The sequence below is a fragment of the Silurus aristotelis genome, assembly GCF_946808225.1.
Source record: "Silurus aristotelis genome assembly, chromosome: 8".
Classification (NCBI taxonomy): domain Eukaryota; kingdom Metazoa; phylum Chordata; class Actinopteri; order Siluriformes; family Siluridae; genus Silurus; species Silurus aristotelis.
Window position 1 is genome coordinate 15739125 of NC_139581.1, and position 13217 is coordinate 15752341.

A 13217-nucleotide genomic window follows, 5' to 3' on the forward strand; every position below is an offset into this window, starting at 1 on the left:
GGCAGCCTTGGGTCTTAACACTGTTCACACACTGTGCAACACATCAGCCTTCAGCTTTTGGATTAACTGACAATTATTGACTGCTGAACTATTTTAAGACACTTTGACCTTAGGCAAACCAACAGGTGAGCTTGTTGTTTTCGTTCTACTTTTTTTCACCCCTGTTTAGTTGAGGAGCCGATAATGAATGGCTGAGGTGAGAGCATAAAATCTAGAATGTTCATGAAGAGGAAGATGCTGAGTCTTTATTTCATTCTCACCAGAAGTATCCAGAGACCATTTTTACCATTTTGTCCAGTCAATCCCCTTTTTGTTTTACAACACTGTAAGCTGTATCTCTTAGCTGAAATAACAATATTTTTGTATTAGAATAAAATGTTTTAAATGAATAAAATGTATTTTATATGGTATTCTGTATTTGAAGATTATTCTACAGGGATTTTTCTTTTTCCTGCTTAAAAAACAATGTGCTAACATTTCAGTTTGTTAAAGTGACATGATGTCTTTAGCGATCATCATTTAACTGGTTTTTATTACAAAAAAAAAAAGAACGGTAGATTTTTAAAGCCACTGCTTTCATACTGGTGTTGTTTGTTACAGCTTTGCTGTTTTGAATGACACTAAGAGCTAAAATATAAATGTTTGAATTATATGGATTTTTTTTTCTAAATGGAAAACACTTCATTTATAGCAGTAGAAAATATTTTTGACCCTCTTTAGAGAACCTGGTGATTTTCATTTTGATGTGAAAATTGAAATATTAAGCTTGAACACTAATATTAGAGTAAAGGGAAAGTAAAAGTTATTATTTTAAATTAGTTCCTACTGAGTAAGCATATATTTATTTTATTAATATTTAGTAAATAATGTATTCTGGTAACAAAACCTGGTCACCAATCCATAGCACTGTAATCTAGGGGAATCAAGCCAAGTATAATCAAAGTGATCTATTTTGCTGTCTTGCTTAGCTCTAAAAGATGCTTTTCTTTAGATGCTCTTACAAGAATCTCAGTGCAGTGACTACAGCAAGAAGTAGTTTATTATGGGATGTCCTACCTGATAGTACAGTCCTTGGGAGTCCATGGCTGTTTGTAATGCAGTCAGTGCACATTATAATCAATTTTGATGTGTTTGCAGACACAACTGAATCATGCTTTTTTAGATTTGGTGGGATCTGGTGTTTGAAAGGTTGACACTCCTGGGAGCACGTCATGTAATTTGCTCATCTACAAATGAAAGTAAACACTGGAGCTGCAATAATAGATAGATAGATCTTAACTACATATATTTACTTGTCATGATTGCAGCTTCAGTTTGAAATCCATATGTAGAGACCTTTGGTTTACTACTCCATAATAATGTTGGTTTTTTTTTGTTTAAAATCCAATACACTCCATACCGCTGTAATTTCTGATGTTTTCATACAAGTAAGCAATGGATTTTTTAAAGCCTTATTTTTCTGTGCTTAATAAATACTGCCTACTGTTAACTGTTTAAAATTCCTAAATTAAAATACTTTAATGAAATACTTTAATATGTTTTCAGCCCTGCTTTCAGGTTTGCTTGTTTCAATTTTAGAGTTGCATTATGTTTTTCTTTTATGTTTTTTTTTTGTCAAGCTATTTATAATACGCTATGCTTAAAATGATCAACCATCTAAGAGAGGATAAAAAATTTGAATCTGATCTGTTTATCAACACACTACCCACAGTGTTATTCTTTGCTCTAAATTTACTCACTATTTTCCTGAACTGAATGCTTAGTTCTGGAGTCACCTGTTAACAAATCTAATTACATGTTCATGGGATCTGCACGCCTTTGCTAATAATGTGTCTCCTTTACAGTGATATATGACATTGTATCTCACTGGGTTAACATTTACATTTACATTTATGACATTAGGCAGACACTCTTATCCAGAGAGGCTTATAATTAGATGTGTAGCCTAGAATAGATGTATGAATCTGCAGACTACTTTTGTCTAGAGCATATAATGTTCCTAGACTAGCCTGTTCACCATTTACACACACACACACACACACACACACACACACACACACACACACACACACACACACACACACACACACACACACACACATTTAAACACTCATTTACACCTAGGGGACATTTAGTGTAGCCAATACATCTACCTAAATGTTTTTGGATTGTTAAAATAAATTGGAGACACATAGTCTTGACAGATATACTACATTTACTATACACAGTGGTATATCTATTGATGCCAGACAGGAAACTGCAAATGCCTATCTCATTTCATACCTATGCCATTCATTAGACTCATAAGATCTGAACATGAAGAGGGCTAGAAGTTATTAGGATGCAAGTTAGAATTCCACTTGTCTGTTTACACAGTAAAAAATGGGGTGTTAATATTTCAGAGTAAAGATATTTTAACCCAGATAGAGTATTTTCAACACTTTGGGGAGTAAAGTTGAATGATTTAATACAGTTAATAGCTATTCCTAGCTAATGTGTTTTTCAGCTTCCCAGGCAAAGTTAATCTAGGTGTTTTATATATACTGGTAATGTTAGCATGCATCTGATAGTTAATGTTGGTCTTATAAAACGATAACTTAGATCACTGATTGCATGGCGTGTTTGTTTAACATGGCTTAACAATTTTAACGGGTTACTGTTCAAACTAAAATAGCTAATGAGCTAGCTAACTTTGGCACAGTTATTTGGTAGCTAATTGGAGACCGTGCCTCTTAACTTTAACTAGCTTTAATTTGCTGCAGAAAATATTCGTTATATGGTTGAATATACATTAACGTTATATTCAACCAGCACAACTCTTGTCTTCTTCAGCAGCCATTTGTAATTGCAGTGTAACATCTAAGTAACGATGAGAGAAATGGATAGGTAACTCTTAGGTGAATCAGCCCTAAATTATGATTTTGAATATATATTTTCTTTGTTAACAGGGGCAAAATGCTGTTGCGTGTTCAATTCGGGGAAGAGCAGAAATATGTCAAGCTGTCTGAGCTGACATTCGATGCTTTCTTGAAAGAAGTTGGGTACATTAGGTTACAGCTATAGCATATACATCACACAATGACAAAATAATACAGCTTGAACCAATTATGTTATGATATCTAGTTAGGTCAATAATCATTTTCTTTTCAGTTGCATAAAATTGGCTGCAGATACTTGTCTTTCATCATTTAGTGAATACATGAGACAAACTTAAATATGAACTTTTAATAAAAAAAATTTAAACAGCGTGTCTAAAATTCCACATACCAGAAAGCATGCAGCCAGACATTAAGGTGTATGACCAGTCAGACACAGAAGTTGACATGGAGGTTTTTGAAGAAATAGTGAAGGAGTCACCTGGAACTCTGAGAATCATGCTGGGCAATGGAGGACTTATTATTCATTCAGACACTTAACAAATTATTTTGTTTAGTTTAAAGGCCAGAATGAGAACATTTATTGTCTTAAAATACCAGTAACTTTTTCTTGTAATATGTTTCTATATTTTGTACCAATTTCATAATGAACAGGTGCCTCTCAGTTATCATCATGCTCGGGTACATCTGATGACACCGTCATCCTGAATTACACGCTGTGTGACCCTGTTGAAGAAGAAGCCGCTGCCGAAGGAAGCCAGCCTATAAGGCCACGCCACATAAACTACGAGGCAAAAGCGGTAAGTGGTGGAAAGTCCAAGTTGCTTAAATTGTTAAGTCCAATCTGAATGTTGTTTTACCATGGAAAGTGTTCTTTAGATAATAATGTTTTTTTATATCATTATTACATATGGTTTAACAATAACAGAAAGCATATTTCCACCTATAGTTGATTGAAAAAATCTTAACATCAAAGCCTGGTGGTGAACAAATTATGCAAAAGTATGGAAAAACCAAATCCCTGACAGATACCACCAGAAGACAGATGATTAACATACTTGCTGCTGAGATAACAGAAACACATGGGTAAGCATTAAGCATATAGCTGGGCTGTAAATAAACATTGTTATTATTTTACAAATATTAATTATGTAAATTGTGTTGCGCAATGTCATTTGAGTGTGATTTTAACTTTGAATTCATATGCTAGGACATCCCCCCCAAAAGTGTCAGAGTGATGTATGCACAGGGGATAGTAGCTTTGTTTCCCTATCTAGAAGACCCATACTCACAACATGGATATGTAAGTAAATAGGTTATTGCAACATTATGCACATATTCACTCTTTGAAATGTTAATAGTACTCCTTTAAAATGTATTTATAATTATTTAGGAACATTACTACGATCTAGAGAGTGGTTCAGGATACCCTGCATGGCGATTGAAGACAATACAAAGAAAAACAGCAGAGGAAAGAGGTGCCTCAGTCAGCAAATCTCCTAAAGGTATATTTACTGATCAGTGACATGATTATATTGGTGACCTGTGAATTGTACAGAAAGTTTTTAACATTTTATTTTGTCTTAAGTTGGTGGGTCAGGTCGTGTTCGTCAGCCCTCCACCTTTGACAGAGAGCCATCTGATGAGGATGTGAAAGCAGCTATTGCTGTTATAAGACACTCTGCTAATGAAAAGACTGTCAGTGACAAGATGAAAATGACCTTCATATATCGGCAAGCAATGTTTAACGATGAAGCCAAATCATCAAATGTCTTCTTGGTCTTCCCACTATTTCTGGACATACCAGGACTGGTATGACCTTAATTCACAGCATCACCAAAATATCCAATGTAGCATTATGTATCACTTATCACTTCTGTGTGTTACATTGCAGATAGAACAAGATTTCAGATTTCTGTTTGGTGAGGCCACGGCAAACAAATTCTTGGAGAAGTGGCCAACCACCTTTAAAGCAAAAGTAATAAAAGAAAGCCATGGACTTGTACCCACCACAGAACTCTTGGATTTGATGCGCAATGCTGAGTCAGCTGCTGAAGTTGAGAATGGTATGAATGGAACTGTTTTACTTGTTATTGTGGGTTATGTAGGTGTGTAGTATACATTTTCTTAATGGTGCACGTTGTCATTTTGAATGCTATGCTATGGCATATTGTTAACCAGGTTTTTATTTACTTATTTGTAGGCTGGGACAGTGACATGTCTGCCATCTTGCTGCTGCTACATCTGCTACCACCTTCTGCACAAGGTAGAAAGAGGCCGGGAAAGCTTTCTGCGTATCAAGCTGTAGATCAGCTCATCATATTTCAAAAGGTATGCTTAAAGGGTTAGTTCACTTATAATTGTTTTTTTTTTGCTGATTATTTACTAACCCACTTGTCATCCAAGAGGTCCATGTCTTTCTTTTTTCAGTCGAAAATAAATTAAAGTTTTTGAGGAAAACATTCCAGGATTTTTCTCCATATAATGAACTTCCATGGTGACCAACGGTTTGAGGGTTCAAATGAGTGTTCAAAGTCTGTCTCAATGTAGCTTCAAAGTCTCAATATGATCCCAGCAGAGAAATTAGGTTCTTATCTAGCAAAACAATCAGTCGTTTTCAAAATAAAAATACCACAAAGTGTTGTAGAATCTCAAGATGCGCCACTCATTACGTCATGACGTCAGAAAGATCCAAGTGTGGTTAAAAAGTATATTATTTTTATTTTTGAAAACAGCCGATCGTTTCTCTTTATAATACCCTTATTGTTGAGTCTTTGAAGCTACAATGAGACAGACATTTGACCCTTCATTTACAACCTTAAACCGTTGGTCACCATGGAAGTTCATTATATAGCGAAAAATCCTGGAATGTTTTCCTCAAAAACCTTAATATATTTTTGACTGAAGAAAGAAAGACATGAATCTTGGATGACATGGTAGTGAGTAAATTATCAGCAAAAACATTTTTTAAAGTGAACAAATTCTTTAAAAGTTGTTTAAAATATATCTTCCATCACCTTTGATGGACAGAGTTGGAGGTGATCTGATCTATTGTCGGAAGTTAGTCACCAAAACAATTCTGTTGAATGTGTTTTGTTGTAGGTTGGAACCAGTGAGCAGCAGCATCTAGACAACATCACCCAAAGCAGTCAGCCCTAACTTCTCGCCCAGGGATCCACACAGAGCACCATTCACTCCTACTTCATTGTGGTTGACAAGCATGCACTTCCATGCAAGGCAACAGGTTCAGTTGGAGCTTTTGACGAACTCTTTGATGTCTTTGGTATGTCATACAGTTCTTCCCTGAGCAGCTTTTTCACTTTTGTCCAAACAACCATCTATAACATCGACATTGGGGAAACAAAGGAGACTCCTAGAGTTGCAGAGTTGCGGGCAAGAATGATGCGTTAGTTGAGATAAAGCTATGAAGTGTTTTCTTTGCAAAAGTGACCATGGAAGTCCAAACAACCTTGTTAAGCACTTTAAAGTAATTCATGTGCTATGTACAGGCAGGACTCTTTTTCTGAAGTGTGGACAAGAAGGATGCTCACGTTCTTTTGGTAGTTTTTCTGGTTTAAGAAAGCATCTTAATAAGTGGAAGCAGTTTAGTTGATTCTGAAGATTGTTTGAGACATTAAAGTGTTAGAGAGCGATGGTATTGAGATTCCATTATACAATGGTTATGTTCGTGGCACTATAGTACAGGTTACTGGGGATCATTTGGGTTTGCATAATTTGTTTGGTCTGGTGGAGTCTTTCAGTGCAAGGTACTGTTGCAGGTTCTGTTTAGCGGAAAAGGAGGATTTTCAGACAGAATTCTCTGAAGATACTTCCAAAGTTGTTTTGTGCACCAAAGATATTCACACTGCTCACTGTCAAGAAATGGCTTGTAATCCATCCCTTCCATAGGTTTTTGGTGTGAAAACTTCATGCATAATAAATTCATTGGAGTATTGTTTCGATCAGAGACAAGGCAATGTGTTTGCAATGTAAATTCAATGACATTGAAATGCCTTTTTTTTTTTTTACAATAAATTGAGAGTTCTGTGATGTAGTGTTATTGTGCTTGTTTTTATTTGGATAGTAGTTGATAGTTCTATAACTCAGTAACACTGCATCTTATGATTTATATATTTTTTAAAAACACTAGAGAAATGAAAAGTGTCATTTAAAAAAAAAAGTAAAATTGTAGATAAATTAACTCTATACTGTGTAATTATATTACTCTTAACAGTGTGTATAACCTACAGTGTTAAATACTTTTACACATTTCATTGTTATTTTTTACACAATATTGAGTAGAATTAACTCTAAAAACTTGACACTGAACAAAGAGTAAATTTTACACTGATTTCGAGTGGGACCAAATGTTATCTGAAACAGAGTCAATTTCAACTCTTTAGGAGTTAAATGAACACTTCTGTTTTTACTGTGTAGAATCCTTTTTTTTTATATTGTGATAAAATGCACAGTGACAACTGAATTCAAATCCATGTACACCTAAGTGGTCTTGGCTAAATGAAGCATGAATCTGATTGTAATGATCAGAGCTTTCCTCACTTGTCTTTTCACATCTAACAACACATGGGTAATGAACTATATCAGTAATTCATTTAAAATGATCACAGACATGGAAAGGGCATGATGTGGGGATGGGGAAAAAGGTTTTTTTTTTAGCAATAAGCTTTCCAATCACTGAATGTTTGTTGCTTTTTGCTGTGGTAAAGTATCAGATATCACTATATAATCTACTTTTCTTGTAGTTTCCTTGACAAACATGATTTTCAGAAATGTTAAATAAATACATTTCAATACAAATGAAATGTAATGTAAATATAATGAATAAAAAATGATTAATATAATAATAATATCGATGGTAATAAATGCAAACATCAATGAGTGTCAGATATTCAATTTTATTCTTTCTCCCCACCATTAAGCAGAATTTCAACTGCAACAGATACTTTAACCCAATCATAGCAAAGGCCCTGCAGCATCTGTACTTTCTACCGCCGCTAGAGAAATGTACTGCCACAGAAGCTGTTGATCTTATTTGACACAGCAACCACGGAATCAATCGCCACATCTTCCATATCTGTAGAGTTCATCTCTGCAACTTCGCACATCAAGCACATTGTGTGAGGTGTAGAGAAAATTATTGGCTGCCAAACCCCCAGGTGTAATTGCACTCAGGGGAAACTTTTGCTGCTATTATATTTAACTGTAATTTTTTTCCAATGATTTCCAATCATAAATTCATCAGTAGAAGTATTTAAACACTAAATGCATACATATATACAATCACGAAAATGAAAGTGCACCCTTTGTGAATTCTATGGTTTTAAGTATTAGTACATAATAAAAAATAATAATCTGGTCCTTATCAGGTTTTACAATTAGGTAAATACTACTTCAGATGAAAAACACATGACATATTGCACCCAAGTCATAAATTATTTTTACGATAATCAAGCCAAAGTTAACAAACCATGTGTGAAAAACACGCACGAAAGTACCGGTACACATTATTCACTAGCTTGTTGAACCACTATTAGCAGAAATGACTTAAAGAAATTTATTTCTGTTTAACTTTATTAGTCTCTTGATTCAGTTCATTGAGTTGTCCAGTCATTTGTGTATGGACTTAAGCATTTGAATTAGGTGACAGACTTGGCTTTCACATCTTTATTCTGTTCATTTTCTGCCATTCTGTTGTAGATTTTCTGGTGTGCTTGGGATCATTGTCCTGTTGCTTGACCCAATTTTGGCCAAGCTTTAGCTGTTGGACAGATGGTATCAAATTTGTCTCTTGAATTCTGTAGTATACAGAAGATTTTATGGCAGACTCAATGACTGCAAAGGTCCCAGGTCCTGTGGCTGCAAAACAAGCCAAAATCATTACCCTTCTACTGCTGTAGTTGGTATGAGGTGTTTGTGCTAATATGCTTTGTTTGGCTTTAACCAACCATGGCACAGTGCATTATGGCCAAACACCTCCACTTTGATCTAATCTGTCCAAAGGATATTGTTCCAGAGTAACTGATCCCTGTAAAGTCTAAGATGTAATTTTTGGATTTCTTTCAACATCTTTGTGCATTGCAGTTTGACATTGGGGTGAATTTGCTGGGACAGTCTTGAATACAGCTTAAATATTTTCTACTTGTGAACAATCTTAGTGATTTTAGAATAAATTGATTGAAAATGGCCTTATAACCCTTTCCAGACTGATGAATAGCAACAGTTGTTTCGCTAAGATCATTGCTGATGTTCTTCCTACTTGACATTGTGTTAGCATTCACCTTAATGCTCCAGACCCCTGACTGCTAAAACTTTGTCTTTTATAGAGGTGGTCACACTGGCTAATGATCTGGTAATAAGGGCATTTAATTAGCAGCACCTAGCCACTTAACCTCTTCACTATTTATTTTTAGGACAACGTTTTGCTTTCACTCATTACATTTTTACACAAATATCTGTACTTTCTACTTCTTACATTTTCAAAACAGTCCCTTAGTTTGAATCTATTTGGTGAAATGTCATTTTTTTTCCTCTCATTGCACGCCGTTTTCAGCCCATCAACATATTTCCTGTCATTGCACGGCTTTTTCAATCTATCACTGGGTATAATTTCCTGCCTCTCACACACCACATATGTATTCTAGTTTACAAAGATAACAATGAGCAGGCCAGAAGGCAACAAGCAATATGGGGTTAACGTCATCATGATCTTTTCTCTGCTTGTGTTCTATAATGTGGCTGTTCAGCCTGGATACATTCATTAGATAACAACATTTTTAACTCGTTTTTGCATAAGAAATTCATTAACATGTCAAAATTAACATGTTAATAACGTTAAGAAAAATTCATTTTAACTGCACTAATTTTATTAACGCATGATTAATGCAGTGTCAGTTTGACCATTTTTATTAAAAATATAAATAAATAAATATAAAAGAGGCGAAAATAAAGGCTGCAGCGCAACATACATTTATTCACAACATCCTTTCTTTACTAAGATAATAAAAAATTAGTAAACATTTGTTGTTTTTTGATGCACCGAGTCTCAAATCAAGCACCAAAATCCGTCATGATGCACACAACCGACAATTAACCCTCTTGAGGTCGACAAACATGCGGCACGTTTTGTGGCATTTTTTTCTCATAATGCAGAAACAAACTCAAATTACTATGTCTGTTTTGATCGTACAGATAAGAGCAATACATCGTTTAATATGAAAAAGGGTCTACTTTTATTAGTATACACTCATAATAACAACAAAATACTGTGTTTTTGTAAAAGAAAGAAAATAGACAGGGGGCGCTCTCTGCCATCTCTCTTCACAGACATAAATATAACAACCTGAATATCAGTAAATACTTGTCATAATAAATATATGAATAAAAAGCTCAAAATGTTTACACCAATTCACAAAACATATTCTTTAATGATTTCATCCGTATGAAAGTTATAAGAGGTACAGTTTCTATGGTATCAACTAATTAACCGTCCATGTGAAATCCTAGCAAAGGTTTCGTTTGGTGTCCTTATTTATCTACCTGACACTAAAACAGGTAGTAGAATTGGCTACTTTTTTCTCAAGTACATGTCAGAGCCCAAACTTCTTATCTTTAACTTGAGGAAAAAATTATAGTCAGTCATTCAACGTTTACCAGAGTCTTTTAAAACATGAGTATCTGTACTTCTACTAAAGTGAAGGATGTGTACACTTTTGCCATCTCTGGTGTGGCTCAATTTCTCAAATTTTCTTTTTTGTTATATCTAACAAAAAACTAAAAAATTTAATATTTATGCTATATGCATTCATTCAGCAATATTGCCTGACTGTGTCCAAAACCAGTCCTCTCATTTGTGTTTGCAGGTATGGGCTTATAATTGAAGCTGTTTAGTTGTTATGTAGGTAAAGAATCAATTAGCCAGTTAATCAGTTAATTGTTAACCATGCAAAACGAACAAAGGCATCAACATAATCTTAATCTAAACAGTCTAATTCATCATTAAATGTGCAATAACCCTTGCGCCCATATCTCCATGTTTGATGTGTGACATATAAATGTGATCTGTTAATACATTATATGGTTAGATTAAATTTTTTTATCTGTGTCCTGACAACATTCCTTAGACTGTTTTTCTGTCTGTGTTTGGACTCTCACTCTGTTGCCTTCATTTTTTCATGTTTCTCATATATCATAACTGCACATAAATACAGTTGTTCCTTTGCAAATTTTAACTTGGTTGACACCAAATTTTCTAGACTGGTTTTTAATATTTTTTAATATTTGTGTAATGACATGCAATTGTAGCTAGGACTGATCATATAGTTATGATTGTAGCTATGGCAATTTAATTGTATGCAAAGAAGTGATTTTAGTTCAATGAAATTAGTTTATTAAATCCTAAACAATTCTAACTGCTTTGGGAAGAAAATACAGCAAAATTAATATGCAATGCCAAGCATCCTAAGAGCTCAAAGACAGCAAAAGTACCACCCGAAACACCCAGGAGTTCTCATACCCAAGCATATAAGCAAATTCACCAAAAACTGTATCAACAGTTGTAGTTTACAATCAATTCACGATGGTGTGGAAATCAGACAAGACTTGCTCTTAAATATTTCCATGCCCTTAAGGCACAAAAAAAAAAGAAAAAAATGTCAAAGGTAGATCCACTGGTTCAAACATGCAAGAGCTGCTGCCATCGGCATATACTGTATGTGAAATTATGTACAGAATATGTAAAGCATGATTGTGCATATTATTATTTGGCCCATCAGGCAGTGCTAAGATCTAAGTATAGATTTCATTATGAAGCTTGGAGTGAGTCCCATGGAAAAGCCCAATGCATGGCCTACTTATTTTATAGATGTGTAATTAAAATCAACCTCTAATGGTTCTTAATGAATATAAAAAAATTTACAGCAACTCTTGAGAAATTCTCTTGACAAATGTAATACTAACACATTTTGCAAGCAAGGCTTTGCTTCTGATTACGGACCTGTTATGTGCTGCATATTAGATCAAGTTTCATTCTGCTGGTTACTCCACCAGTATTACATGAGTGGTGCTTTATAATTTTAAAGGAAGTAGCAAGGAGAACAACTTCATCCTGTTCTGAGGAGCAATGGCTCTGGTTTTGTTTGGCAGGAATAAACCTAGAAAACACACAACACAACACGCTCAGGATAAAACCATAGAGCTGGAGCTGTGAGTGGGTGAAGATACCAACTGTACCACCATTTTACCCACCTAGATAGTGTGTGGGTATTATTTCTCTGGGAGCATAAACCTCCAGGACGTTTTGTATATATCCTTATGGCTGATATTATTCTCTGCAATCTTAGAAAAATTCCTAATAAAAAGTAATACTGTCAAAAATCAAGGGCACTGAAACCTACACTGGACTCACATGTCACCCAAGGTCACAAAAACATTGCACATAATGGCTTTATTGACATATTCTGTAGCATATTTATGTAGTGGATAATGGCAGTTATATAAATAGGTTCATAGTACGTAAAAACTGATTGAGATTGGTGATTTCTTTACCTCGTTTAATGTCTACAGGCATAAATTCTTTATAACATTTATAACATTATATAATAATATAACATTTGTTATGGTTTAAAATATTATCTCAATCTTTGCAAAAAAGAAATTCTACACCAATAAAAAGACTATTAGTGAGTGCATGACATTCACTCATTTAAGAAAAAAAAAGCATTTAAATAAAAACACGTAATAATAAAGCAATGAAATTTTCCATGTTTGACCAAAATAAGGCACATTATAAAATTAGACTGGTGCTCTGTCCACATTAACAATAGTGTGTGTGTTTAATATGAAAATATTCTGTTAGTTTTCTGAATACAAACAAAAATATTGGTGCTTGTGGTATATCTCTGATGTGCTGATGTTCTTTGTAGTGTCATTATGACAAGGATTGTTTGAAGGTAAGGTACTAGTAAAGTGTATTGTGAAATGCTGCTGCTCTTTCTAGGTTATTTTTTATATCATTAAAAGGCTCACTTAAGGCTTAAAGTGTTTGTGAATGCTGTGATTAATAACAGTAGGGTATCCCATTAGAACATGAAAGCATTATTGTGCCTTACGTAGTATGTCACTGTGTTTGTGGGCTTCGCCATCATTACTCAACAAATAGACAGCATTGAATGGTGGATGCTCAGTGCCAGTGGTATTTGTCCTTGGTTTTCTCAAAGACATTTGTTTTTAATGTCTCTGGGGTGCATTTCAAAACTTTAATTTTATCTTTCTTTAGAATTTTTTTAAGCTGATCTTCTTCTTCTTCTTCTTCTTTTAGCTGCT

General features: G+C 34.5%; 1 protein-coding gene and 1 long non-coding RNA gene across 2 annotated transcripts; one reads left to right on the forward strand and one right to left on the reverse strand.

The window, feature by feature from the left end:
* Positions 1-1661: 1661 nt before the first annotated feature.
* Positions 1662-7545, reverse strand: LOC310730071. The gene is made up of 2 exons (XR_014534726.1): positions 7307-7545; positions 1662-2364 (listed from the first exon to the last, which is right to left on the reverse strand). It is a non-coding gene; the product is annotated as an uncharacterized lncRNA (long non-coding RNA).
* LOC310729906 (uncharacterized protein) lies at positions 3920-6143 on the forward strand. The gene is made up of 7 exons (XM_083548535.1): positions 3920-3962; positions 4087-4179; positions 4270-4381; positions 4465-4688; positions 4771-4942; positions 5080-5207; positions 5979-6143. Exons 2-7 carry the CDS (start codon positions 4114-4116, stop codon positions 6033-6035), a joined length of 759 nt encoding a protein of 252 aa, XP_083404661.1. The 5' UTR covers positions 3920-3962; positions 4087-4113; the 3' UTR covers positions 6036-6143.
* Positions 7546-13217: the final 5672 nt, after the last annotated feature.